Raw genomic sequence first — 25,452 nt, 5'->3', positions numbered from 1 at the left:
TGCTTCCTTACGGTTTCGAATAGGATATTTTTATTATTATTATTGTTGGGTCTTTTTTTTAAAGGGTTGGAAGGGTCTTTTATTTTTCTTTTGAAATAAAGAATGAATTTTTTAAAAAAGAAAGAAATTGAATGGAAGCTGGGCAAGAGAAGGGGAAGAGTCAGGCACAAAAAAACGTTGCCCAAGAGCTGAAGCTCAGAAGAGACGAGGGCCCTCTAACAGAGCCCACAGAGAGATAGTCTTCCGTAAGGCAGCACCCCGAGTTTGGACTTTTAGGTTCCTCAACTGAGAGGAAAGACATTTCTGTTGGTTACAGCCACCCACTGTTACAGCAGCACTAGATGGTCACTATTGTACAAGTGTGCGCACGCGCACACACACACAGTAATAATGTTGTAGTCAGACATGCTTCTAAGCCCTTTATGTGAATCATCCCAGTAGCCTCATAAAGTAGATGCTATTATAAGGTGACCAGATTTTAACATCGGTAAAGCGGGACACCATTGATAAAACTCATACCCTGGCGAAATAGCCAGCCGAAAACCGTATACCCTAGCTTGTCATGCATTCTTTCCAAAAATCGGGACTTTGAAAAAATAGCGCGGGATGTGGGAAAAATTGTTAAAAATTGGGACTGTCCCGCCAAAAGCGGGACGTCTGGTCACCTTATGCTATTATCATCATCATACCCATAATGCAGGTGATTGTAACCAAGGTACCAAAAAACTACCAGTTGCCGTCAAGCCAATTCTGACGTTGACCGTAGAGCAGAGTGGACGCAAACAGCCGCGTCCTTCCTTGGGAACCCAGGTAGAGAGAGAGTGAATAGATACCAAGTGACAGCGTCGTGCCCAAGCCAGACTAGAATCCGGGCAGTCTGCCTGTAACATCTCAGCACTCAACTACTACGCTTCTGGTTTCTCTGAGTCGCTGGGAGGTTGCCTTAGCTCCATGTGGAATAGCATCTACTCCTGAGGATGGGTGACAGAAACAGTACTTAGCTCACACAATTTTTTTGAGGTTCTATATACTATTTACAGGGATGAGAAACACTGATCCAAGGCAGCCCTTCTTCCTCTTTACTGCTTTGCATTTCATTAAGTTTTTCATTTGGTGAAACTTACCCAACAGCCATGTTTCATACAAACCAGTTTTAGTTTGCTCATTCATCAGTTGCAGCTGGTATCCATCTCCCAGCTTCAAAATAGCTGGGCAAGATCTAACTGAGAAGCAACAAAGCCCACATGGAAGAAGCACACCAGCCTGTGTGATCACGAGATGTCAAAGGGATCAGGTCTCAAAGAACAAAAAATCATAGCATTGTGAATGAGGGGGAGTATAGAATGGGGACCCAAAGCCCATTTGTAGGCAACTGGACATCCCCTTACACAAGGGTCGGGGGAGACCAGCCAGTTAAGGTGCAAGGTAGCACTAATGAAACATGCAACTTTCCTCTAATTCTTAAATGATTCCTCCCTCCCCCCACTATCATGATCCGAATTCTACCTTGCAAGTCTGGCTAGACCAGAGGATGTACACTGGTACAGATGGGAACTAGAAACACGGGGAATCCAGGGCGGATGATCCCTTCAGGACCAGTGGTGTGAGTGGTGATACTGGGAGGGTGGAGGGAGGGTGGGATGGAAAGGGGAAACCGATTACAAGGATCTACATATAACCTCCTACCTGAAGGACAGACAACAGAAAAGTGGGTGAAGGGAAACGTTGGACAGTGTGAGACATGACAAAATAATAATTTATAAATGATCAAGGGTTCATGAGGGAAGGGATGGCGAGGAGGGAGGGGGAAAATGAGGAGCTGATACCAAGGGCTCAAGCAGAAAGCAGATGTTTTGAGAATGATGATGGCAACAAATGTACAAATGTGCTTGACACAATGGTTGTATGTATGGATTGTGATAAGTTGTATGAACCCCCCAATAAAATGATTTTTTTTTAAATAGCAGGGCAAGGAGTGTCCTCATTTTTTCTTATAGGCACACGGGGCTCATCTAGTGGCGGGGAAAAGAATTGCAAGTCGTTTAAGTAAGGCACTGGAAGAAACTTCTTGTTGTGTAAAATGGGTCTATTATACCGAAGCTTTTTAGGAGGTAATTTAGGTGCTGCCTAAAGATACAGTTAAGTACTGTGAACATTAACCCATGTTCTGTTTCAATGTCATAGGCCATTTCTTGATCAGTACCACTTCAAAAGATTTTGACATTGCAAGGGAATCTCATTTTATTGGTCTCCCTTTTTTTCTTGTTCTGAATTGTAGTCACTGAGGGTGATAAACACCTCATTGTAAAAAAACAACAACTGGGTAGAATTAACAGATTGGATTACTTTGTTGTGTTCACCTGCTTGCTGTTTCTAATGCTAATTCTCCAACGCCTCCACACTCCCCTCTCACTAGGGAAAGATTCTGTGCTCTCCCACAGAATTCCTCCCCATAGGGCTATTTCTTTGTTAGGGGCTGAGAGTTTATTAGATTAACGTGGAAGACGTGGGTGATGGTGGATGTGTCCCTGGGAGGGTAATGCACACCATGTGTGACATGCTTGCTAAGGCAGCAAACCTTCTTGTGGTCACACACGGAAAATACAGCACATCTACAAGTCACATCTACAAGTCAGATAGACGCTTTCCCACCTTTGCCAATCCTGTACATGAGGGAGCATTAATGAGGGCAGTCGTTAGAGCTCAGCTTCCGTATTTGCTAATTGCCAATTTGCTGATATTCTGGCCTCCTGGACCAAATTTGCTTTTGTGAACAAACACCCTTCCTATCCATTTGCTCTCCCCAAATTCATTCAGCGCATCATCTTTTTGAGGATGCCTTTTTTCCCTCCTCCTGTGTTTCCAAGAGACTTTACTTACATAACAGTAATGATAGTATGTGTTTACTAATTATAGGTGCTGAAAAAGCACTTCATAGGCACGGTTTCAGTTAGTCGTCTTAAAACCCACGAGACTTTTCAAGGGCCGTCCTGTTAGGACTCCATTTTCCAGATGAATATAAATGCGCCTTGGAAAGCAAGAGACTTGCCCAAGGCTATCCAATTAGTAACTAATGCATGTAGAATATTCATCTACCAACCTGCCCCCTTTGGTAGAATGAATTTAAACTGAAGCATTGTCTCTTTCTACTCCAGGAGTCTTCCAGACAGTGCCTGACTTTCAGTAGGTACTTGATGTGTGGCTTGCTTTGTTGCTTTAAAAAAAATGTATACATATTATATATATATATATATGCACATATATAAACACACACACACACACACACACACACACCTTTAAACCCTTTCCTGGTCATTCATGCCCCGGGATCTAACTCTCCTCTTTAGGTGATTGCTGACCAGACTAGAAGAGACTGGTGATGGCTAAGAATCACAAAGGAAAGTGGGCAAGTGGAGAAATTTTGTTGGCCGAAGGAAAGGGGAGCTCATTGGTCTAGGGCATAGGTTTCTAAATTCAAAAAGGAAAAAAAAAATTAGCCTGCTGTCCCTTTTCCAAAAAGAAAAAAAAAATTACTCAGCACCCCACTGGCGATGAAAAAGTTTCGTGTGATAGCCCATCATCTAAGATACAGTTAGGTGTCTGCTTTTGCACTCCCCACTCCCTTACACACACCAGAGTGTTCCACCCACCCCCACTCCACCCTACCCTAGAGGGTGGGATTGCCCACTTTGGAACCACTGGCCTAGGGGTCCGCTGTTACTTAAGGATCAGGATGTGTAGGGTCACATTTGCTTAGAGCTTTCTTTCCTGTCCATTCACCCTTCCATAGAGCCAAATCTTTAAGCAAGTTTCACCCTAAATCTGAATGCTGTACATTTGAGCCATCACCTCGGGACCACTAAGTATGAGCCTGTTGAAGAGTGGATGTTTCCCTTCCTTGGGTTGAGATTTGAAGACCTCAGCACCCGCTCTCCCCCCTCTGCCTTTCTCCTCCTTCCCTCTCTGGGGTTGGAGAAGGAAAACCCTATCCTTTGTGGCTGCTCTCTCTGACTCCGCTGTTCTCCCTGAAAACCACAGCGCCCACGTCTCGGGAGTCTCGGGTAACCGGGCACCACATGTGTGGCAATGTGTAACTCAAGGCAGGCCATTCTCCAGTGCCCGTCCCCCCGGCAGCCCTGCAGTCTCAGTACCCGGTGTGCAGTTACTTCCCCGTATCGACCCTCGGCGCCACTGCATCGTCATTCAGTTTGTTGCTCATGTCACTTCTATTTTCTAAGCCAGTGATTCTTGTTGATACTGGTTGTCTTGACATCATTGGGGGCTTCAGGTCCTGGTTCCCACCCTAAATTTACAAACAGTTCGTGCAGTCAGATGTCTGAAAACTTGATAAGCAAAAATGAGCCAGTTTGTATCACCATCTCTGGTTTCATACACCAAAATCACATAATGCCTAGATGGAAAAGTTAGGTTCACGTTTTTTGGTAGTTTTTAAAGCAAAAGAGGAGGAGCACGTGGAAAACCCATGTAGCCCATTGCTCAGCTTGCCCCTGACCTGGAACTTCCTATGTAGAAATGGGAGATCCTTTATAGAGAGTGGATCACACGCTAACAACTGGGAATTGGTTTTCTCTCTTGTTTAACTTGGTTGCTCTATGTAAACCCAAACCAGAACCACCAGCATTGAGCCAGTTCTGCTCACCGCTACCCAACGGGCCAGAGCAGACCTGCCCCGCCAGTTCCTGAGGCTGTAAATCTTGATAAAAGCACATTGCCATATCTTGCTTCCAGAGAACAACCAGGAGGGTTTGCCCTGCTAACCCTTTTGACTCGCTGGTGAGCACCTTAGCACTGCGCCACAAGGGCTCCTTTTCTCTGTATAGTGTGTCCGATTTGTTTTTATCCTACTGATGCAGTTTCCTGAATTGTCCTGGTTCTTTTCTTGTTTGAATAGAAAGGCCTATTGCACACCCGGTTCCCAGGATTGTTTCTGCTCAAGGTGTGCTGCTTCTTCACCACAGGCGAACCAGACACGGCTCCCTGCCACGTGGTTGGTTTCCACGTGGTGAGCAGAAGGGCCACTCTGCCTCTAGTTTTGTTTATTTGAAACCCAAGTGTGTTCCTATGTTTCCTGACCCAGGTAGCCTACAGGGTTACACGTTGGGCTGCTAACCACTAGGTCAGCAGTTCTAGCCCACTAGCCACTGCTTGGGAGAAAGAAGAGGCTTTCTATGCCTGGAAGGATTTAGTCTCCGGAACTCATCATAGGAGCAGTTCTGGCTCTGTGCTGTACGCTCGATAGGAGTCAGAGTTGACTCAGAAGCAGTGAATGACTCTGTACCATAGTTTATCAAATGGAAAATGATAACATCTTACAGGCTTTCTTGAGTGTAAACTGAGATAATATATGTGACAAACATTTTCTAAAGAATGTTTGAATGTTGGCCTTTTTTCTTCCCTATCTGTCTAGAAAGCAGAGATATCCTAGGTTGTAAATAGTCTTCTTTTGGTTTTGATTTTTTCAAAAACATTAACATTTTTTTAGATTTTTAGAACCTTTTCAGACCGGAAAATACTCCTAAAGATCAACAAACTGTTTATAGGTTTTTCTTTATTATGTCGTTATTGTTGTTTTGGTTTTTTCTTTTGTTTTGCTCCGCCTTGTTTTTGTGTTTTTTATTGTTTCTGCATGTCTATCTAGATAAGATAGGCGGAATAAAAAATCCAGAGGAGAAAACAGTGGGACCAAATGGGACTGAAGGTTCCAGGGGGACATGGGAGAGGGAGAGGTGGGGGAAAATAAGGAGGGTGTGAACAAACACAGAGGCAAAGGAACAACAAATGATCTAAAATCAGTGGCGAGGAGGGCATAGGATGCCTGGTGGGGCTTGATCAAGGTCAATGTAGCCAAGAGGAATTACTGAAACCCAAATAAAGGCCATACATGATAGTGGGACAAGAGAAACGTAAAAGGAAATAGAGGAAAGAAGTAGAAGGTAAAGGACATTTATAGAAGTCTAAATGTAGGCATATATATGTAAATATGTTTATATGATAGGAAAATAGATTTATATGCATATATTTATTTATATGTTAAGTATTTAGGTAGCTGATGAACACTGGGCCTCTACTCAAGTACTCCCTTAATGCAATAACACTTTGTTCTAATAACCTGGCATTCTGTGATGCTCACCTTCCTGACACGATCACTGAAGACAAAATGGGATGGGATCAGGTATCAGACATCAAAGATCCAGAACAAAAAGTCATATCATTGTGAATGAGGGGGAACACGGAGTGGAGACCCAAAGCCCATCTGTAAACAATTAGACATCCCCTTTCAGAAGGGTCACAAGGAAGAGACGAGCCAGTCAGGGTGCAGTACAGCACTAGGAAACATACAACTTTCCTCTAGTTCTTTAATGCTCCCCCACTATCATGATCCCAATTCTACCTTACAAATCCTGCTAGACCAGAGCATGTACACTGGTACAGATAAGAGCTCTACACACGGAATCCAGGACAGATAAACCCCTCAGGACCAATAATGAGAGTAGCAATACCAGGAGGGGAAGGGGAAGGTGGGAGGAGAAAGGGGGAACCGATCACAATGATCTACATATAACCCCCTCCCAAGGGGACAGACAACAGAAAAGTGGGTGAAGGGAGACAGCAGTCAAGTGTAAGACATGAAAAAAAATTAGTTAATTATCAAGGGCTCATGAAGGAGGGAGGAGGTGAGGGGGTAAAATGAGCTGATACCAAGGGCTCAAGTAGAAAGAAATGTTTTGAGAATGATGATGGCAACATATGTACAAATGTGGTTGACACAATGGATGTATTTATGGATTGTGATAAGAGTTGTATGAGCCCCCAATAAAATGGTTTTTTTTAAGTTAAATTATAGGACTTTTAAATCATCAAACATCACTAGATATAAAAAAACCATTGTTTTCTAAAATATTGATACAAATTTTTGACTTACTTCAGTCAGCATTTTATTTTTAGATTTTTTTAAAAAATGTCTGAATTCAGTCTAGAATTACCTTCATTTTTGTATTCTAACCCTTTTGCACATTTGATACATCAAATTCTAATTTTCCCTTCTGAACTATTATTTGCTTGTGGTGTTTGTTGTGGTACTTGGAGAAGCACAGTGTAGAGGAGGAGCCTGGGGGTTCTGTGGTGCAAACTCATCAAAATATCAGCGGTCGGACTCCACCAGCGGCTGCGTGGGAGAAAGATTGGCAGCCTGCTTCCCTGAAGATCTGCAGCGGTGGACACCCACCCTCTGGGGCCAATCTGCTCTGTCCTGCAGTGTCCGTCTGAGTCAGCATCAACTCGATGGCACCCAAACGCAGCAAATAGAGAGATGCATGTTTTCTGAGTGGTTATTTTTCCCCCCCAAAACTAGTACTCTGTTGTTACATGTCATCATATACAGTTCACTTTAGATGCATGTGTGTTATTGCTTTAATATATCTTTTAAGATAGCCTAGATATCTTTTGATGTATATGAGTTAAAATTATAACCGTTCATTTCCCCATGGTTTTAAATTTTTGGTTTGTTTTATTCATTGATTGGGTTTTAGTTTTCTTGTGGCGATAGTTAATTTACACCAGTAGAGGGAGCTTCAACCCATTCCTCTTGGTGAACATAGCTTTCAATGTGGAAGAAACATACTTCAATAACACATGGTGATGCAATTATTTTGAGTCCAGCTATTGCAGTGATGAAGCACTTAGCTATTAACTGAAAGGCTGGTAATTTAAACCCAGGGGACGCCCTGCAGGAGACACGGTGTGGCACTCTGCTCCTTTACAGATTCCAGCCTGGGAATGGTGGGGCAGGCCTACTCTGTCGTATATGGTTGGAATCAACTTGATGGCATCAGGTTTGTTTGTTTAATGGGTGGCGATTTTAAGTATTAAAGAACAAAAGCAGTCTCACTGTGATTCCCATACTTTCTAATTACCCTCTAATATAGCTGCCTAAACAAAACCTCATCTGCATAATACCCATGTAAATGGTCCCTCAAAGCCCCTGAAGTTTTAAAAACCCACAAGCTATCTCTTGGCAGCTGAAGAGGCAGTGGTGGGGCCATTGTTTGACGTTAAGTTGCTGTTACTGTGTGCCATCGAGTCGATCTCCGAGCTCCCGATGGGGTAGTTCAGAATAGAACTGCCCTGTGGGTTTTCTAGGCTATAAATCCAACCCCCACTCCGCCAAGGTAAAGGAGAGGTTTTTTTTTAAGGGTTTAAAGAATGATTTGATTTGGGAACCTCATGATCCATCAAAAGGAACCATATAGTCCAAGGCACAAGAATAATATCAACAGTCGCCTCCTGTATGGGACAAGAACAGGGCTTGTGCTAGGGGAGTTCCAGGTCCGCTTTCTCAGAGTGGGGCTGTCGGTGTTAGGGCTGTCGGTCCTCCATGTGACAGCTGAGGCTGCAGACACTTGACAAGACAGTGCCAGGACAGGGCTTGTGCCACAGTCAGGTAACAAACAGGCTTGCTAGGCTTTTGTTGTTGTCTGTTTGTAACTTTTAGAAAGTTGGGTAAAGATTTACAGAGAAGATCAATTTTCCATTCAACAATTTGGACAGATTTTGTTTCATCTCATTGATTGCAATTAGGCTATAAATCTTTATGGAAACAGATTGGTGCAGCTTTCTCCCACAAAGCTGCTGGCTGGGTTTGAACTGCTGACCTTCCAGGTAGCAGCTGAGCACTTACCCACTCATCTAATAATAAATAAATGGTAGGAATCATAGAGGCACACTGGTGAAGTGTGTCCTAAAGGAAAGGACCCGGCTGTCTTTTAGCACCTCTGTTCTGACCTGTCAGGCCTGCCAGTCCGCACGGATCCTAAGACGCACAACCACAGCCGTCAGAATAGCAGGATCACACTAAGGTGGATTCCTGACGCATTTAGCATTCAAGGAACAAAAGAGGGCTTATTTTGCTTAGAACTTCTCTGCATGAAGAAATCTAGAACGGTGCTCACGTTTGGAGGGTTGGCTCTAAATTATTGTTGGTTTCTTTATAGACCCCAGAAGAAAGTATCATGTGAGGCTGCTGGCTTATGACAACATAGAAGATGGCTACCAGGCTGATCAAACCGTTAGCACACCAGGATGCGTGTGTAAGTAACAGTAGTTCTTTTCACTGGGGCTCAGACTTCTTTTTCTCCTCCTTCTCTGTCTCAGTACCATTTGGAAACCTGGGTGGTTGTGTTCCTTTGAATCCTGTAGCCCCTAGGTGCTCAATAGCTATTACGCATTGCATTTCAAGAACCGATTGTAGTTTTCCATGCGAAAGCTTGGTAGAAATTTAACTTGGAAACACAGTTGCTGAATTACCCTTATCTTCAGTTTTTAACATCTACTGTAACCTTGAGGCTAATTGTTTTTCTTGAATTGCCATTCTATTTTGCTTCTGTAAGAGATGCTAAAGAGGATGCTGTTCCTGCCCATTGGTGGCTTTCTGCATGTGCATAGCGAGTAACTTCTCTGTGCCTCTGTTGCCCAATCTGTTAAGTGTTGATAATATTTTATCCCGTATCTGACCCAAGGAAGAGTTGTTTAGGCTTGAATAATAATGTGTCCTTGGACCACTAGAAACTTTTGATGAATAAAAGATCTAAGCTTAACTTACAGGGTGGGATATGATTATTTTACTACTTTGTACACCAAACAGTGCTTTGTGCAGCAACTTAACGCTGTCTTTTTTAATAGCTGTTCGTGATCGCATGGTCCCTCCTCCACCACCACCCCACCATCTCTATGCGAAGGCTAACTCCTCTTCCTCCATCTTCCTGCACTGGAGGAGGCCCGCATTCACCACTGCGCAAATAATTAACTACACCATCCGCTGCAACCCTGTTGGCCTGCAGAACGCTTCTCTGGTTCTTTACCTTCAAACGTACGTAGCCTCTATTCCTGGTTGTTTTCTCTGCTTACCTCCCTATTCACGTGCATTTCCTCTTACCGTGTAAACTCTGGGGCTTCCCCTGTAAGCATGTTCCAGGACTTACCTTACTGATAAAATAGCTGAGGATTTCTCATCCAAGCCATCTTCAGTCCTGAAAATGGCAGCGGGGACATTAGTTTAAATGAGTTTTTATTTGCCCAGCCACAGACAAGAAGATAAGAGAAAAGGCTATTATTGTTTTCAATCGACGAAACCTACCGTGTTAAAAAAAGAGCAACAAGCGAGAGACCGCTTTCATGTTAGTGTCAAAAAGTAATGCTAGTCCTCATTCTCTTTTGTATGTTGTAAGAAGATGCCCGCCATTTTTTATTTTTTTAAAATCATTTGACTTCCAGTGTTGACTTTTTGGGTGGAAAGGTTATTGGAACATGTCTATACATCTACTTCTTACATTCTACTACCTCATTATCTGGACTTTACAATAACAGTAAAAAATCGTATCCGACTGTTTTTCGTATTAATAATGTAAATCTGGCAGTAATGAATGCCAAGGTGCAAGATACAAACTAACACTGACCCATGGTGGTTAATGTTTATGTGTTCATTTTATAATGATGTAATTTGGGAGTTAGGTTATGAGTGATCATCCTCCATTTCCGTGTAATGTCAAAATTCATGCTGATAAGTGAGGAGTGAGTATATTGTTGATTTTTTGGTCTCACACGAGGGTTTATTTAAGTGATATTTACATTCTGACATCGACAGAACGTCAGGACATTTCAGCAGCAGCACTGAATGCAAAAGAGAATACGCACGTCTGGTTGGGGCTGATTTTGATCCATCTCTCGCCTATCTTCTTCTCCCTATGCTTTGATTTTACTAAAAAGAACTTACTGAGAGTACATTTTCTGTGCATATGTAGAAAGTCAATCCATTACTGAGTATTTTCATAGGAGCTCTTTATTCCTTTTTTTGGTCTTTCAGTCTGGGGCAAATTAAGTGATACAGAAATGTAAATGTCCAACAGCATGCATCTTTTTTAAGTTATGTATGTTATCTATATTGTTAATTTCTTAGAAATCTAGAGGAAAATATGAGTATGGTGTTTAATAGTCCAATTAGATTGCTTTTGTAGCCTAAACAACTTTTTATAAGGAAAATAAGCAGTTAATGAATAATGATAGTGTGCCCTATCTATCATTAATGGTTGTTTGAAAATCTTTTGGAAACAAGGTGCTCCTAGCATTAACGGCTTCATTAATCTTCACTGTAGATCAGAAACACACATGTTGGTTCAAGGTCTAGAACCAAATACCAAATATGAGTTTGCTGTTCGACTGCATGTGGACCAGCTCTCCAGCCCCTGGAGCCCTGTAGTCTACCATTCTACACTTCCGGAAGGTAATGACAGTGGCTTCCCCATCTGGGTGTTACTGCCCAAAAAGGAAAAAACAAAAATTTAAATGTTAAGATATATATATATGTGTGTGTCATTTTGGTTGGTGCTACTATCAGTTGATGGGTATGTTTTTATGGTTTGGGGTGTTGTTTTTATTCTTAATTTTAAAAATGTGGTTTTTCCTTATTATCTCCTTAAGGATTGTTTCTCCTCAGTGTATAGGTTGCTTCCAGAATTGGGCTTCAATTTTTTTATGCCCCTTTTCATAGTACGTAATCCCTTCGAGAACTGGTGCCAAAAACCAACTCATCACATTTTTTATTCATATTAAGCATACAAGCGTATTAAAATTCCAAGACCACACATACCATCACATATATACATTACTAGTCCTAAAGCTGCCCTGTAAACTACTGATTCACAACTTTCAAGGGACTAACTGAACGGTTTCCTCTTAGATGCATCTTCGTCAGTGACTCCCTCGTTCAGGTAAAATTAACAGTGTGCACATTTCATGAGAAGTACCATGTAGACTCAGGACCTAATGGGGCAGGATTCGGGATCTACTGGGCCCATGCTACTATTGGAACTGGAACTCTTTCCAGTAAGTAATTTGGCTAAGAGTATCAAGAGCTCGAAAAATGGCTTCTTAAACCTGACCCGGTAACACCCCATTTAGAAGTCTATCTTTTTTGTTTTTGTTTTAATTAATATTCTAAAATGATTAAACTGACATTGGCTTTCAGGAAAAATTGGCGCTTTGTAATTTATCAATTAATGATCTGCAAAAACCGTGGTTTTGAGCTTCGATAGTGGTTGCTAATTTTCCCGCACCCTTTTCTAAGCCTTACAAGATAGGTACTGTGAGTGTTCGTGAACTGCTGTCTGCTGGCAATACGGTGTGTTTTATGTGTGTTCACAGCGCCAGCAGGCCCACCGGTTGGAGTAAAAGTGACATTGATAGAGGATGACACTGCCCTGGTTTCTTGGAAACCCCCCGATGGCCCAGCAACGGTGGTGACGCGCTACACCATCTTGTACGCATCCAGGAAGGCCTGGATTGCGGGCGAGTGGCAGGTCCTACATCGAGAAGGTAAATAGGATCCTAAATGACCAAGGAGGGTAAAAATTAAGGTCTTCAGTCATTAAAGAAACAAGGGGAACAAGGGACCTGGAGTGTGTTTTGAATCCCCATCTTTATTTGTGACTTAACAGATTACTGAGGACTCTGGTTTCATTCACAGAGCAGTAAGAAGCCATTGGCATATGTTCAGCATATGATTGATTTATGCCTCAGAAAAATTATCCTGACTGTTGTGAACAAAAGAGGTTTGGTTGGGAGGAGGGAGGGCTGGTGTCCTGCACCGGGACTGTTGTAGACCTAGTTAGGGCACAGTTGTAGTGGGTCCAGGAGAGAGAGGAGGAGCCTGGGTTAGGATGGGGAGGCCTGGGCAGCAGATGAGAGGCTGGTTGGAAGATAGCACTGTGGTAAAACCAGTTAAGACTAGATAGAGAAAAACATGAAAAAAATGTTTGAAAGACTGGTAGAGAGGAACGGAGGAGGGGAAGAAGGGAAGGGAAGTCCTTACGGATGAGTGACTGGGTTTCTGGTGGTGGTGTGCCTGGAACTAGGTTTCAGGGAGAAGACCTCAGTACGATTATAAAAATGTTCTACATGCAAATAGACCTGTAGGAATATTAGGACCTACTTAAGTGAAGGGGAATGTTGATGAGGGTCTGAAAACACTGATTTTTTTTTCAGCTGAGAAAAACTGAATTATAAAAAGCAACCTTCTTTTTACATGCATGCGTGCATTATATTTTTTTGAAAGTCATCTTTTAAAATATTCAACCCTGTCATATACACACAAACATTCAGTGGCTTCAAGAAGTTCATGGATAAATGCAATTGAAAGATAATGGATTTTTCCATGAACTTTTTAAAACCACCTTGTCTGTGTGAGTATGTGTCTATGTGTGTATATTTATGTGTATGTGTATGAATATAAGCATATGAGACAGTATATAATGTATGTGATAAGCTATCTAAATATTGGCATACGGGGCTTACCCAAGTTGGACAAGTAGTGCTGTGGGTAAGGCATTGGGCTGCTAGCTAGAAGTTTGGTAGTTCAAACCCACCAGCCCTCCGTAAGAGGAAGACGAGCCTGTCTGCACCTAGTTTCACTAACCCTATGTGTGGCTGCTGTGACTTATAATCAATTAGATGGCAGTAGGTCTTTTGGTTTATTATAAAAAAGAGTGAAAATTCATTATATGGGGAATTTAAAAATTCAGATATGCACTCTGGAAAAATAATAGCTTGCAAAGCATTTAGAAGCTGAATACCATCCAAAACTTGGTACTTCCACACTTTTTACCTCTCAAGAGGAATAATTTACCCAATTATAATAAGTTTAAAAACATTTATGTGGATGTATTTGCTAAGCCCTTTATGCAGTTATAAACGAAACTAATGGTAACTTCAACTGGAACTTTGATAGTTATCTAGTCATATTTTTCATTAAGCATCTTCCCTACTAAGTAGTGATTTTCTGGTCACTGAGGAGACTTGAAAGTAGTAAATACTTGGCAGCAGTATGACTTTATATTTGCATCAAGTATTTATTGCTATGTGACACACTGCTCTGAAACTTAAAACAGCTGTTTCGTTTTCTCGCAATTCTGAGTCAGCAGTTTGAACGGGCACCAGCTGGACAGGTCCTCTGTTGGCCTCTCCTGAGGTCACTCAGGTGGCTGCATCCAACTCCTGGTTGTGACCAGGTCTCGGTGGTCTACCAGGAAGAGAGGAGAGAGTGGAAACCCCACTGTGCAAGGCTATACAAGCCTTTTCTTGTCCCTGGGGCAAAGCAAGTCACCGGCATGTCCAGGGTCAGTGTGAGAGAGGACCTCACAGAATGGGTGGCTGGAGGAACAATTAGTGTTACAATCGGACACAGTGTTCTTAAAATATATAATTCAACTTTATTCCTCAATTCCAAAATTATTGATTGAGCATAGTTTTTGACCCCAAACTGACACGAGGTATTGTTAAAAGTATTAATTAAAACATTTGGTCACATGAGCAGGTACTTCTTTTAGTTGCTCATTTATACCTGCCTAAAAATAGTGATTTGCTTTGTTTCCTTTTAATGCATTCATTATCAGTTTCAAGCATTGCTTGAAAAACATCATTTTGCCTCACTAATCGCCTCATAGTGAAACGGATTGCAGTGGCCGGCTTTTACCTCATTACGAGCCTTTCTAAATACACAATAGTGCACAGGCGGGGATAACTCTTATTTTTGCCATTTGCTGCTTGGTGTGATTCTAGGAAACATTCTCAGTGAGAAAAGCTTTAGTCTAAGAAGCAGAACCTTTTTCATAGTTAATTCCAGTAATTCACGAAGAACAAAATAAACAATCCAACTAAAATGCAGTTGAGATTGCTTTTTTTAAAAATTGGGAGACAAATATAAGGAGCTAGACTCACCGTACTCAAAAACAAGGACTATAATACGAGACCCAAAGAAAAAGAGAATGTGAAATAGTCTGTAATGTGTCATTTAGCTACATTTAGAAATGTTATGGTGAAAAATATATATAAAGGGAAAGGTAGAAGGGGAATTTTAGCATCTGTTTCCCATATATATTTGTTAACTACACATATGTATGTTTATACACATTTACATATATGATTTACATACTTAATATAAAGTAAGACAGTTATTTTTCATGAGTAAAACCATTTTAAAAAATAATCCTGTTGAGTACATGTTATTTGTGGCTAACGTGGTACCTGATAAAATGGTTGAATTGAAATGTGATGTGAAATTATGCTTGTGTGGAATTTGAAGCAGATCAGAAATTGCAGCCTTTCCCTTCCCAGATAATCCACACACGCTACTCAGTTATTGCAAAATCTAAAAGGCAGTGGAGGGAATTGTGCTTTACTACAGTAGTTCCTGAACTCTGTTCCCATATCATGAGTTTCCTAAGATGATCAAGATGTTCCTCCTTAAAAAACAAAAGAAAAAAAAACACCCCATGATTAAATATGTTTTGAGAAGTACCATATACCCGCTTCCCTTTACAGAGGCCTATTGAAAATTAAAGTTGTGCAGTAAAGAGTCTATTTAGCTCAGCATTTTCCAGGTGAATTAGACAACCAGTCCTAGGGATAAATTAATTTATTAAACAAAGTCACACTGGGCACTATGGTGCCCTGCTCTATTCTTGGCACTGGGGGAATCCATAGCGAATAAAACAAAGCCCCCCCGCCCCAAAAAAAAACAAACACAAAGTCCCCACCTTACAGTCCAGGTAAGAAGCAAACAAATACAGAGTTTCAGGTAGTGCCACACTTACTATCAAGAAAGCTCTTAACAGAGAAAAGAGGCGAAGTGATATAGAGGTAGGTAGTAAGGTCAGTGCTCTTGAAAAACTAACGTTTGAGCAAAATCATATGGATATCTGGAGGAAGCGCCAAGGCCTTTTGAAAGGCCTAAGTGTGCTCGGTATATTGGAGAAAATCGAGTCCACCAGGCTTTAGAGAGGAGATAGTGCACAATAAGAAAGCATGTTAGTGAGGGTAGCCAAGAGCCAGACCTTGTAGCTCAAACTATAGCGTTTATTGTAAGAGAGAAAATATTGGCTGGTTTACTTGGCCAGTCTCCTGACAAGTGTTTATAAAGGGCTCAGAGTCGTGGCTGGGAGACAGTTATCTGTGTAGGAGTTGATGGGGTTTGGACAGGTGGGAAAGGGGAGACTAATAGGAAGTCCTTGCAGCATAACTTGAAAGATCAACTAGATTGATCTGGGTCATAAGAAAAAAAAAGAAATGAGCCAACGATGAATTCAAAACCTAACTGAAACAAACTCACTGCCGTTGAATCAAAGCCGACTCAATAGCCACCCTTTAGGACAGGGCAGAACTCCTCCTGCAAGTGCCAAGATTGTAACTCTATGGGAGTAGAAACCCCTGTCTTTTGCCCACAGAGCGGCTGGTGGTTTCAAACTGCTGCCCTTTCAGATCGCAGCCAACATGTAACCCCTACACCAGCAGGGCTCCTGTGTAATGATTCCACTAGTGGCTAAGTGGCCATGCCACGCATGTGCTGTCGTCAGGAACATGAAAGAAGCGTGGTCGGTGGACCTGAAGAGTTTGGTGTTCAACATGTTGGGTAGAGAGACTGAGGTAGGCGGTGAGAGACTAAGTCTCGGTTTCGTGGGACAAGAGGTAAAACTTAGAAAGAATCAGCATGTAGATGGTACTGAAGACTGTAGAACTCGAAATGACCACTTGAAGGGTTGAAGAGAGAAAAAGTCGGAGCGGGCATCCTGGGCACTTCTTCAGTCCGGAAGCCTTAGTCTGTTTCCATATTTTAAACGAACACTCCTTGGGTCACAAACAGCCCGCATTTTACTTCCCTTGCATACTAAGCATTATCTTGTACCAAGTATTATACTAGCCAACTTGGGCTGCTTAAGTATGAGGGGGGAGGGACTGAGCGCTAGAAAGAAGAGGAAGGAGTCAGAGTGAGAAAGAAGGCAGAGGTTTATTGAGACTGTACACTCGTGTCAGACTCTTGCTAGTGGTAGTTGATGTAGTCCTTACAATAATTACATGAGGTGAGAATTACTGCCCCCACGAGTAAAGTTGCCCCGGCCACAAGTTACTTGGTAGGATGCCAGGATGTGGTCAACATAGATCCCACCCTGAGCCCCTTCCACTCTCTTGCCTGTGAAACCCCTTGTCGAGCTAATGTTCAGACACACATAACAGTCCCCCTCCTTCTGAGACCCTCGGATCATCAGAGCTGTCGGGCCCTTCAGTGTTTGGGAAGTGTTTGGAGAGTGTTCGTAGGGGATGACAGGGTTAAAAACGGCCTTCTTTTCCTGAATGAAATTCTTCTTTCGGGAGGGCCTAGGTTGGGGGCATAAGCACTCATCCTGGCCATCTACTTAACATAGTTCAATTAAATGGTAGCATTTAATTTCAGTCCAGTGACTCCTCCCGCCCCCTCCTGGCCCAAGTTCTTTTGAAATAAGTAAAAAGCGTTCCACGAAGAAATGGAAACTCAATTTATTTATGAAGCTCTGTGAAGAAATAGTAATGTTCTCCCTACCCCTTAATGTGAACATGTCACACTACACCTTTAGTGCTTCTTTCTTTTTTAATTGTCTTCCTGTGAACGGGCTGACCGTGGAAGGACTCTTTCGGATTCTAAATAGGGCTCTGTTTGTTTGTTTAACAGTTGTGGGCTCAGGTAGCTCACACTCTCTCTTGGCCAAGTTGAAATCAGAGAACATGGAAACGGGCCGTGGTGTTTGCCTCCTTGCATTGCCCCTGCCTCTCATGCCACGTGGCCTGAACCGTGACCTCAGCTCTCAAATCACCCCACCTTTCACTTACATAATGCACATAGGGTGGCCAGCTCTGGCCTGTAGGGGACCGCTCCAGCTGTCGGCGAGTTCTTAAGCTTTGTCAGATGCCCTGAGTGAGGAAAAGTCGGGAAAAGCTGTGAAATCCCCTGGAAAGACTCGGTTTTCCTCCCAACACCTACTCACAAAGTGCCCTAGCGGCAACAAGGTCTGGGTTTCGACTACCCCGGCTTTCTTGACAGTGGGATTAACTCTTAGGACGCGAGGCCCTCCTGCACGAAAAACACTTCATTGCAGTGGCAGAGCAAGAACAGAAAGATCCCAAACTTGGAGTCCTTCGTAGGAGTGATACCAGGAGCTAATGCCTTCAGACACCTTTGGGCGGTGCGGAGGTTAGCTGCTTGCTGGGTCTGCTCCTGACTCCGGGGGACCCCTTTGTGATCCCTGTAGGATCTTCATTGGCTGAGTTTTCAGAGAAGGTGGCCAGGCCTTTCTGCCTAGCCTACCTTAGCGTGGAAGTTCTGCCGAAACCTGGTCAGCATCATGTCGGGGCATGCCGTTGAGTTGTCAGTTCTGACTCAGAGCAACTCTATGGCAACAGAGCGAACCCCTGCCCGGTCCTGCACCATCCTCACAGGTGCTCTTCCATCTGAGCCTGTTGTTGCAGCCACTGTGTCAGTCCATCTTGTCAAAGACAGCCCTCTTTTTGGCTACTCTTCCACTTTACCAAACATGATGTCCTTCTCCAGGGACTAGCCTCTCCTGACAACCTGTCCAAAGTATGGGAGATGAAGTCTCACCATCTTTGCCTCCAGGGAGCCTTCTGGCTGCACTTTGTCCAAGACAGATTCGTTTGTTCTCTTGGCAGGCCATGGACCTTTGAATTCCTTGCCAGCACCGTAATTCAAACATATGGGTTTTTCTTGGGTCTTTATTCAGTGTCCCACTTTGCCACTTATATGAGGTGATGAAAAATACCACAGACAGATGAAGGCTGGGCATTGGCCAGAAATCAGACCCAAGTCTCCAGCGTGGAAGGGAGAAAGATTCTATCACTGAGCATCAACTACCTGATCAGATGGATTTGCACGCAATATATCATATATTGATATTAACCCACATGCAAATGGTGATCACTTCCAAAGAGTAGTGGACGCTACCCAGATTTCTGGTGGCAGCTTTGACAGCTCATCTGAGATCTGTGTTATGTTATAACTTCCATAATACAGTGTTGTTTAATATACTTTACAGCCATGCTTATATGAAGGTGTGTGTATGTGTATGTATGTAGGTATGTACAAGCTTAAAGAAAAAATATCTGCTTTAAAAAAACACCTAAAGAACAAAATTACAGAAAGGACTCCTATCAGGAAAGGGACATGGTATTGTGTTGAGTGAAAATTCTAGGATAGAAAACTTAAGTGGTAGATATGTATGCATAGGAAATATAGCAACATGTTAACAATGGGAAATTTTCACTGTATTTATAGTTGTCTTCACTTTTCAAATATTCTACAATGAACTTCTATCATTTTTATAATCAGGAAAATGTTTTTTAAATGAAGGACCCTGTTGAATAAAGGTAAAAGTCTCCTTCCTCTGTAATGGATGTGTTTATAGGGGCAATAACCATGGCTTTGCTAGAGAATCTGGTGGCAGGAAATGTGTATATCGTCAAGATCTCTGCGTCCAATGAGGTGGGAGAAGGACCCTTTTCAAATTCCGTGGAGCTGGCTGTTCTTCCAAAGGAGACTTCTGAAGCCAATCAGAGGCCCAAGCGTCTAGACTCTGCTGATGCCAAAGGTCTGTATGTTGCCATAGTCACTGTGGTTTTTTCTAAAGATAAAATAAGTGCATATATTCTTTCCAGCTCCCTTACATTTTATTTCAACTCCTACAGTTGCACTATCCCTAAACCTGCACTCGGTTCCCTTACTTGGTACTTGTAAGGTTCTGGTGTCATGGGGCTACATGACTGTACTCTTAGAGCAGCGATTCTCAACCTGTGGGTTGCGAACCCATTGAGGGCCAAACTACCTTTTCACAGGGGTTGCCTAAGACCATCGAAAAACACGTATTTCCAGTGGTCTTAGGAACCAAACACCGCTCCTCTGTCTGTCTCCAGGCAGGTCCACCCACACGCAGATATGCCCACAACAGTACCCATCGTGAAGACTGTGTGTGTGTGTGTGTGTGTAAAACTGAGTGTGTACACACAAGTGTGTCTAAGGAGGTAGCCATGGTAGCTACCGTATGGCCAAGAGAAAAGCTTGTATTCCGTTCTGAGATACCTGGCTATTATTCAAACGGTCTAGGGACCAGCAGAATGAATGCCACCTGAGACCTTGATGGATGCCCCAGACCTAGTGAATCAGGACCTGCATTTTAGCAAGATCCCTGGGTGATGTGTGTGCACATTAACGTTTGAGAAGTACTGCTCTGTTTTACATAAACTGAAAACGAATCTTCAACATACTGATCTGCCTTCAAGGAAGGAAATGCAACATGTAAGCTACTGTTGAATTCATCAAGGAACATTTATGCCTTGTGCCTTTAGCATTTATAAATTATGAATTCATGATCATGTTTGATAGGAGAACAGCGTGTCTAAAACTCAGAGTGTCTTCAGTATTGGAAGATAAACCAGCCTCTGAGAGCAATGATAAAAGAGCACTGTGTGTCTTTTCTGCCTAGACAGAGATGATGTTAGAACTTTTTCTGTGAGATGAAGAAATATGATAGAAAGGCCCATATTTATCTGATATTGTGATCAGGGCAATTGTTTGTTTTCCTGATTGATTCTGATCAATGTGTTTCCTATTTAGCTTACGCAGGTTATTACCATCTGGACCAGAAATCCATGACGGGCATTGCTGTAGGCGTGGGCATAGCCCTGACCTGCATCCTCATCTGTGTGCTCATCCTGATATACAGAAGCAAAGCCAGGTGTGTTTTGTTTCCTGGAGATGTTGACTTGGTTACAAACATTTAAAATCAGCCTCAGGAACCACATGGAAATCCAGGTGCCCTTTAGAGTTAGGGAGACACCCCCCTCCCCATCCATCCCTCCTCAACCCCCTCCCCCAACGGCTTTAAAATAAAAAACATTGTTACTAGAATTTTTACAACTCTAAAGATGGCTCACTTTCGAAGGGAGATTATTTTCATGCGATTTGTAAACTATTACTGTGTCAAGGAAATATTTTTAAGTACAGACCTCATTCTCTTAGAAGCACAAATTATATCCTCGGGTTTAAACCGTGAAACCTGACACCTTTGATCTGTGGCACCTGCTTATTGAGAGAGACAGCATCTGGGACATGTTCACCCTTGGGTGGCATTCCTGGCAGGGCCTGAAGAAGCACCGGTGGCACTTTGGGTTAAGGGGCGGCCGCCCACTGAAGGCCAGCACGAGGACCGGACTGTCTGTTCCGTGGCAAAGTGAGGATGCTGTGAGCTCCCTCGAGGTTTACTCTCTCTAATCCAGTGAAAGAAAACAGCCAAACTCCCAGCCTTCCAGTCGATCCGACTCAGGACGACCCTACAGGACAGGGTAGAACTGCCCTTGTGCATATTTTTTTAATGTAAATTTTATGTTAAAAACAACACCTAACTCGCAGGATATTTGGGAAAATAATGTAACGAGTCACCATATCTCAAATCCAGCTTCAAGAATTTAAAAGTGCACCATCTATCTTTTTTTTTATGATATGTCTTTTTAAGAAAGATATGTTCTTGCTAAATTAATTTTTAAAGTTCAGATTTTATATCATTTCCCCTAGCATCCACAGATGTATCTCCAAATAATATTATTGGTTTTTTTCAATCATTTTATTAGGGGCTCATACAACTCTTATCACAATCCATACACACATCAGTTGTGTAAAGCGCATTTGTACATTCATTGCCCTCATCTTTCTCAAAACATTTCCTCTCCAATTAAGCCCCCGGCATTAGGTCCTCATTTTCCCCTCCCTCCCCATTCCCCCTTCCCTCATGAGCCCTTGATAGTTTATAAATTATTATTTTGTCATATCTTGCCCTGTTCTACGTCTCCCTTCACCCACTTTTCTGTTGTCCGTCCCCCAGGGAGGAGGTCACATATAGTTCCTTTCTAACCTTTTTTAAATTTCAACTTTCATTGCACTTATTTCCACAAGGTTTCTTTTTGACATTAAAAAAAAATCCAAGTTAAGCACCCATTAATTTTAAGTAATTCCCATCATGAGTCTCCCTTAATTAGCGTAGAGTACTAAGAGTTTGTAAGCATTTGGTATGTGTACATAGAAACATACTTGGGAAACATTAATGAGTGAGGTGGTTCTAACATCTTTCTGTATATATTCCAATGGTCTGATTTTTACTGTCCAAGTGTCTCACTGTAAGAATTTTTATGAGCACTTCATGCACAGTGTCTATCCCACCCACCCACTCCACCATGCTGTCCATTGTACCACATAGGGCATCCTGTGGGTTTTCCGAGGCTGTAAATCTTGTTCAGAAGCTGAGAGCATCATTGGCTCCTATGGAGAAAGTTGGCTGGTGGATTTGAACCAGAGACATTGAGGTTAGCTGTTGAAAGTTTACCCAGCATCACCACCAGGGTTCCTTGCAAATCGTTTAAGTGATTCCCAAATCTTGCTGAGAAGGAAAATCTCTCTGAATCATATTGGTCCAAGGCCATTGTGCTTGGGGTTGCTGTGAGTTGAAGGTCAGCTCCATAACAACGGAAGACAACAGATCTGGCAGAAGTGAGCCTGTATAAAGTCACCTTCTTTCACTGGCAAGTAAACGGTTCTGTTCACGTGAAAGTATGCAGAACAAATGGGGAAATTGTAGGTGAAAAACCCTGATTTCTGCACAAATTATAAGTAACCGTGATTAATAATAGTACGGTATAAGCTGTTGAAGTTTGGGTAAATGATTATAAAAATTAATTTTACACAGCAGAAATTGAAGCCCCAAATAAGGATGCTTCCTCAGTGTCTAGAGATGTCAGGAAATAGGCACTAAAGAACCCCCTGTTTACAATGTCTTGTAGGCCACATCTGGTACAATTGCCTGTATCATCAGTGAATTAAGATTTCCTTTGGGGGGGGCAACATTTCAGGAAATCATCTGCTTCGAAGACAGCACAGAGTGGCACTCAGCAGTTGTCTCGGACCAGCACGGCCTTGGCCAGTGGGAGTGAAGTGGTGAAGTGCCTGGAGGGGGCTGTGGAAAATGAAGAGCCCTTAATGCCAGTGACCATGCCCGGCACCTTCATCGACGCAAAGGTACTCCGAGCCGAGCGGCCGATGGGCCGCGCAGCCACTCCCTGCACTGGTCTTCCTGTACCTGTCGAGCTGACTTAGAGAACTAAACGCTGTTGGAGATACTGTAGTTAGACTCCTTGTAAAGGAAAAAACAATTTCATATAGACCCTTCTTGACAAAAAGTACATGGGGAGAAGAAGATGGGCATAGATAAAGGACAGAAGGGTAGAGAATAAGGAAGTTAAAAATGAGGAGGAAAAAAATAAGAATGAGAAGGTAGCACAGATTTTAAAAGATGGGATTCTGTGGTACTACAGGGTCTTAACTTTTTTAACACTGTTGCCATTGGTCGCTATTACTGTCATTTGAACTGGCCGGTATTTACTGGACGAACAGTTTTGTGTTTTATTTTTTATTAATCCACGTCACACAAAGTTCGGTCGATTTGGAACTGAATTTACCATCAGAACAGCGTGGGTGTGAATGCTGTTTAAAGAAATAAAACTCACTGCCATCCAGTCTTTCGCAGCTCACAGTGACCCTGTAGTGGGCTTCCAAGTGTGTAAATCTTTTCAGGGGCAGAGCACCTTGTCATTCTCCCAAAGTGTGCCCTGTAGGGTCGAACTGCCAAACTTGAGGTTCGCAGCACAAATAAATACCTCAGAAGTCTTCCCTTTCTGATCCGAGGAAGTTGGATGCGGTGGAGAGTATCCCAGGAGGATCTGGCCCCGTGTTCTTCCCAGAACATGTGATTACAGCAGAGTGGTGGCGTTGTGAGCACCAATGTAGTGTTATTTTTACTCCATAACATTAGAGGCGCATTATTATATAGCTTTCAAACTCTTTTTCCTCCAAAGCAAATCAAGAAGCTACAATAATAATTTTTATACCTACAGCAGTTCTAATAAAGGGTTGTATTGGGGAAAAGGTAGAGAGTCTATCTTCGAGAAAACAAGGTTCATGTGATATAAATCAGGTACTCTCAAACTACCCCTGGCCAGCCCACTGTCTGTTTTCATATGGTCACCTCCCTCGATTAAGAATGGTTTTTACATTTGAAAAGAACCCCCCCACCCCCAAAAAAGAAGAAAATGTGACAGACACAATACAATATGTGGTCTGCAAAAAAAAATTTTTTTTTCTATTTGGCCCTTTAAAACCAGGAACCCTGATAGGGCGAAGGACTTGATTGCTCACCAAGAGGTCATGCTCAGGAGAAAGCTGGCAGTCTGCTACCGTAAAGACTTATTTCCTACACCCTTGGGAACCTTAGAAGACTGTCTTACTCTGTGTTGCATAGTTGTTTAGATTTTTTTGAGTCAGAATAAACTTAGACAACAGGTTGGCCCTTAACAGAAAAAAAATTGCTATATTCTATTATAAATGATCATTCCCACCTCTTCTCTAAAATTCAGAATGATAAAAATGTAACAAAATATCAGGAAGCTAGTTAATAATTTTCATCCAGTTATATTTCATAGATATACTCAACTTGTATGTAGTACAGTGTGTTTTATAGGTAAATAATTGGTTTTTGCAACTCCCGTGTTTTTTCATTTTTAATTTTTTGTAATTTAGCTTTTTCCTCTAATCCACATTCAGTTATTCAACTAATGACAAACCACTCTAAAACATAAGAACTGAAAACTGAAAGCCTCAAGTCCATCTGTGTCAGAGCAGCGCTGTGCCCCGTGGTCTGGGTTCCTGTGTGGTGCAAGCATCTGCTGCCCCAAAGGGTGGATGTTTGAGACCGCCTCGGAGGAAAGGCCTAGCCCTGTGCCGCTGAAAAGTTAGACTTTGAAAACCCTATTCAGCAAAGAGCTGAATATGACTAGGATATGCTGTGGTTGTGCTATTACAACCGTGGAACTGGATGTGAGGAAGAACAGGAGAGAAGCAAAGTGGGGGGGCAACCTGGAAAGGGGGAGAATCCAGGGTGAAAGGAGGCAGAGAGAAGGGGAGGCCTGCGGGCTGAGGGCAAATATCTCACTTAGAAGAAGCCGGGACCGAGGAAGTCATTCCCCGTTTACTGCTCACTCGGTACAGTGATGTCTCCCAACGACTCTTTCACGTTGCCAACGTATAGAAAGGTTGAAAGAATCACTTAATGGCTACTCGAGTTGCCATTCGTAGTTTCCCTCATTTGCTTCTCTCTCTGCATAAACTCTCTGCACTACCATTTGAAAATAAGCTGGTGGCATTATTGCACTTTACTGTGAATACTTCAGCATATTTATTGTCCTTAAGAATAATCCCAAATAATAATAATGATTTATAAATTATCAAGGGTTTATGAGGGAGGGAAGGTGGGTGAGGGAGGGGAACAATGAGAAGCTGATACCAAGGGCTCAAGCAGAAAGAAAGTATTTTGAAAATGGTGATGGCAACAAATGTACAAATGTGCTCGACACAATGGATGAATGTGTGGATTGTGATCAGAGTTATATGAGCCCCCAGGTCAAGAGTTTGAAACTATCAGTGGTTCTGTGGGCGAGAGATGAGGCTTTCTACTTCTGCAA

At 42.5% G+C, this 25,452-nt stretch overlaps 1 protein-coding gene across 1 annotated transcript in view; it reads left to right on the top strand.

Annotated features, from left to right (window-relative positions):
* PRTG (protogenin) overlaps positions 1–25,452 on the top strand; it is a 168,494-nt gene that overhangs the window by 141,799 nt on the left and 1,243 nt on the right. Inside the window, exons 13-19 of the mRNA XM_004709441.2 lie at positions 9,012–9,107; positions 9,700–9,886; positions 11,169–11,296; positions 12,217–12,387; positions 19,299–19,481; positions 20,504–20,624; positions 22,789–22,954. Coding sequence (XP_004709498.2) covers positions 9,012–9,107; positions 9,700–9,886; positions 11,169–11,296; positions 12,217–12,387; positions 19,299–19,481; positions 20,504–20,624; positions 22,789–22,954 — 1,052 coding nt within the window. The remainder of the gene's footprint in view (positions 1–9,011; positions 9,108–9,699; positions 9,887–11,168; positions 11,297–12,216; positions 12,388–19,298; positions 19,482–20,503; positions 20,625–22,788; positions 22,955–25,452) is intronic.

The sequence above is a fragment of the Echinops telfairi genome, unplaced genomic scaffold, assembly GCF_000313985.2.
Source record: "Echinops telfairi isolate 266 unplaced genomic scaffold, ASM31398v2 ScPeMD7_8;HRSCAF=38, whole genome shotgun sequence".
NCBI classification, from domain to species: Eukaryota; Metazoa; Chordata; class Mammalia; order Afrosoricida; family Tenrecidae; genus Echinops; species Echinops telfairi.
Note: the sequence above shows the minus strand (reverse complement) of the source record. Positions and strands in the feature narration are given on the sequence as shown.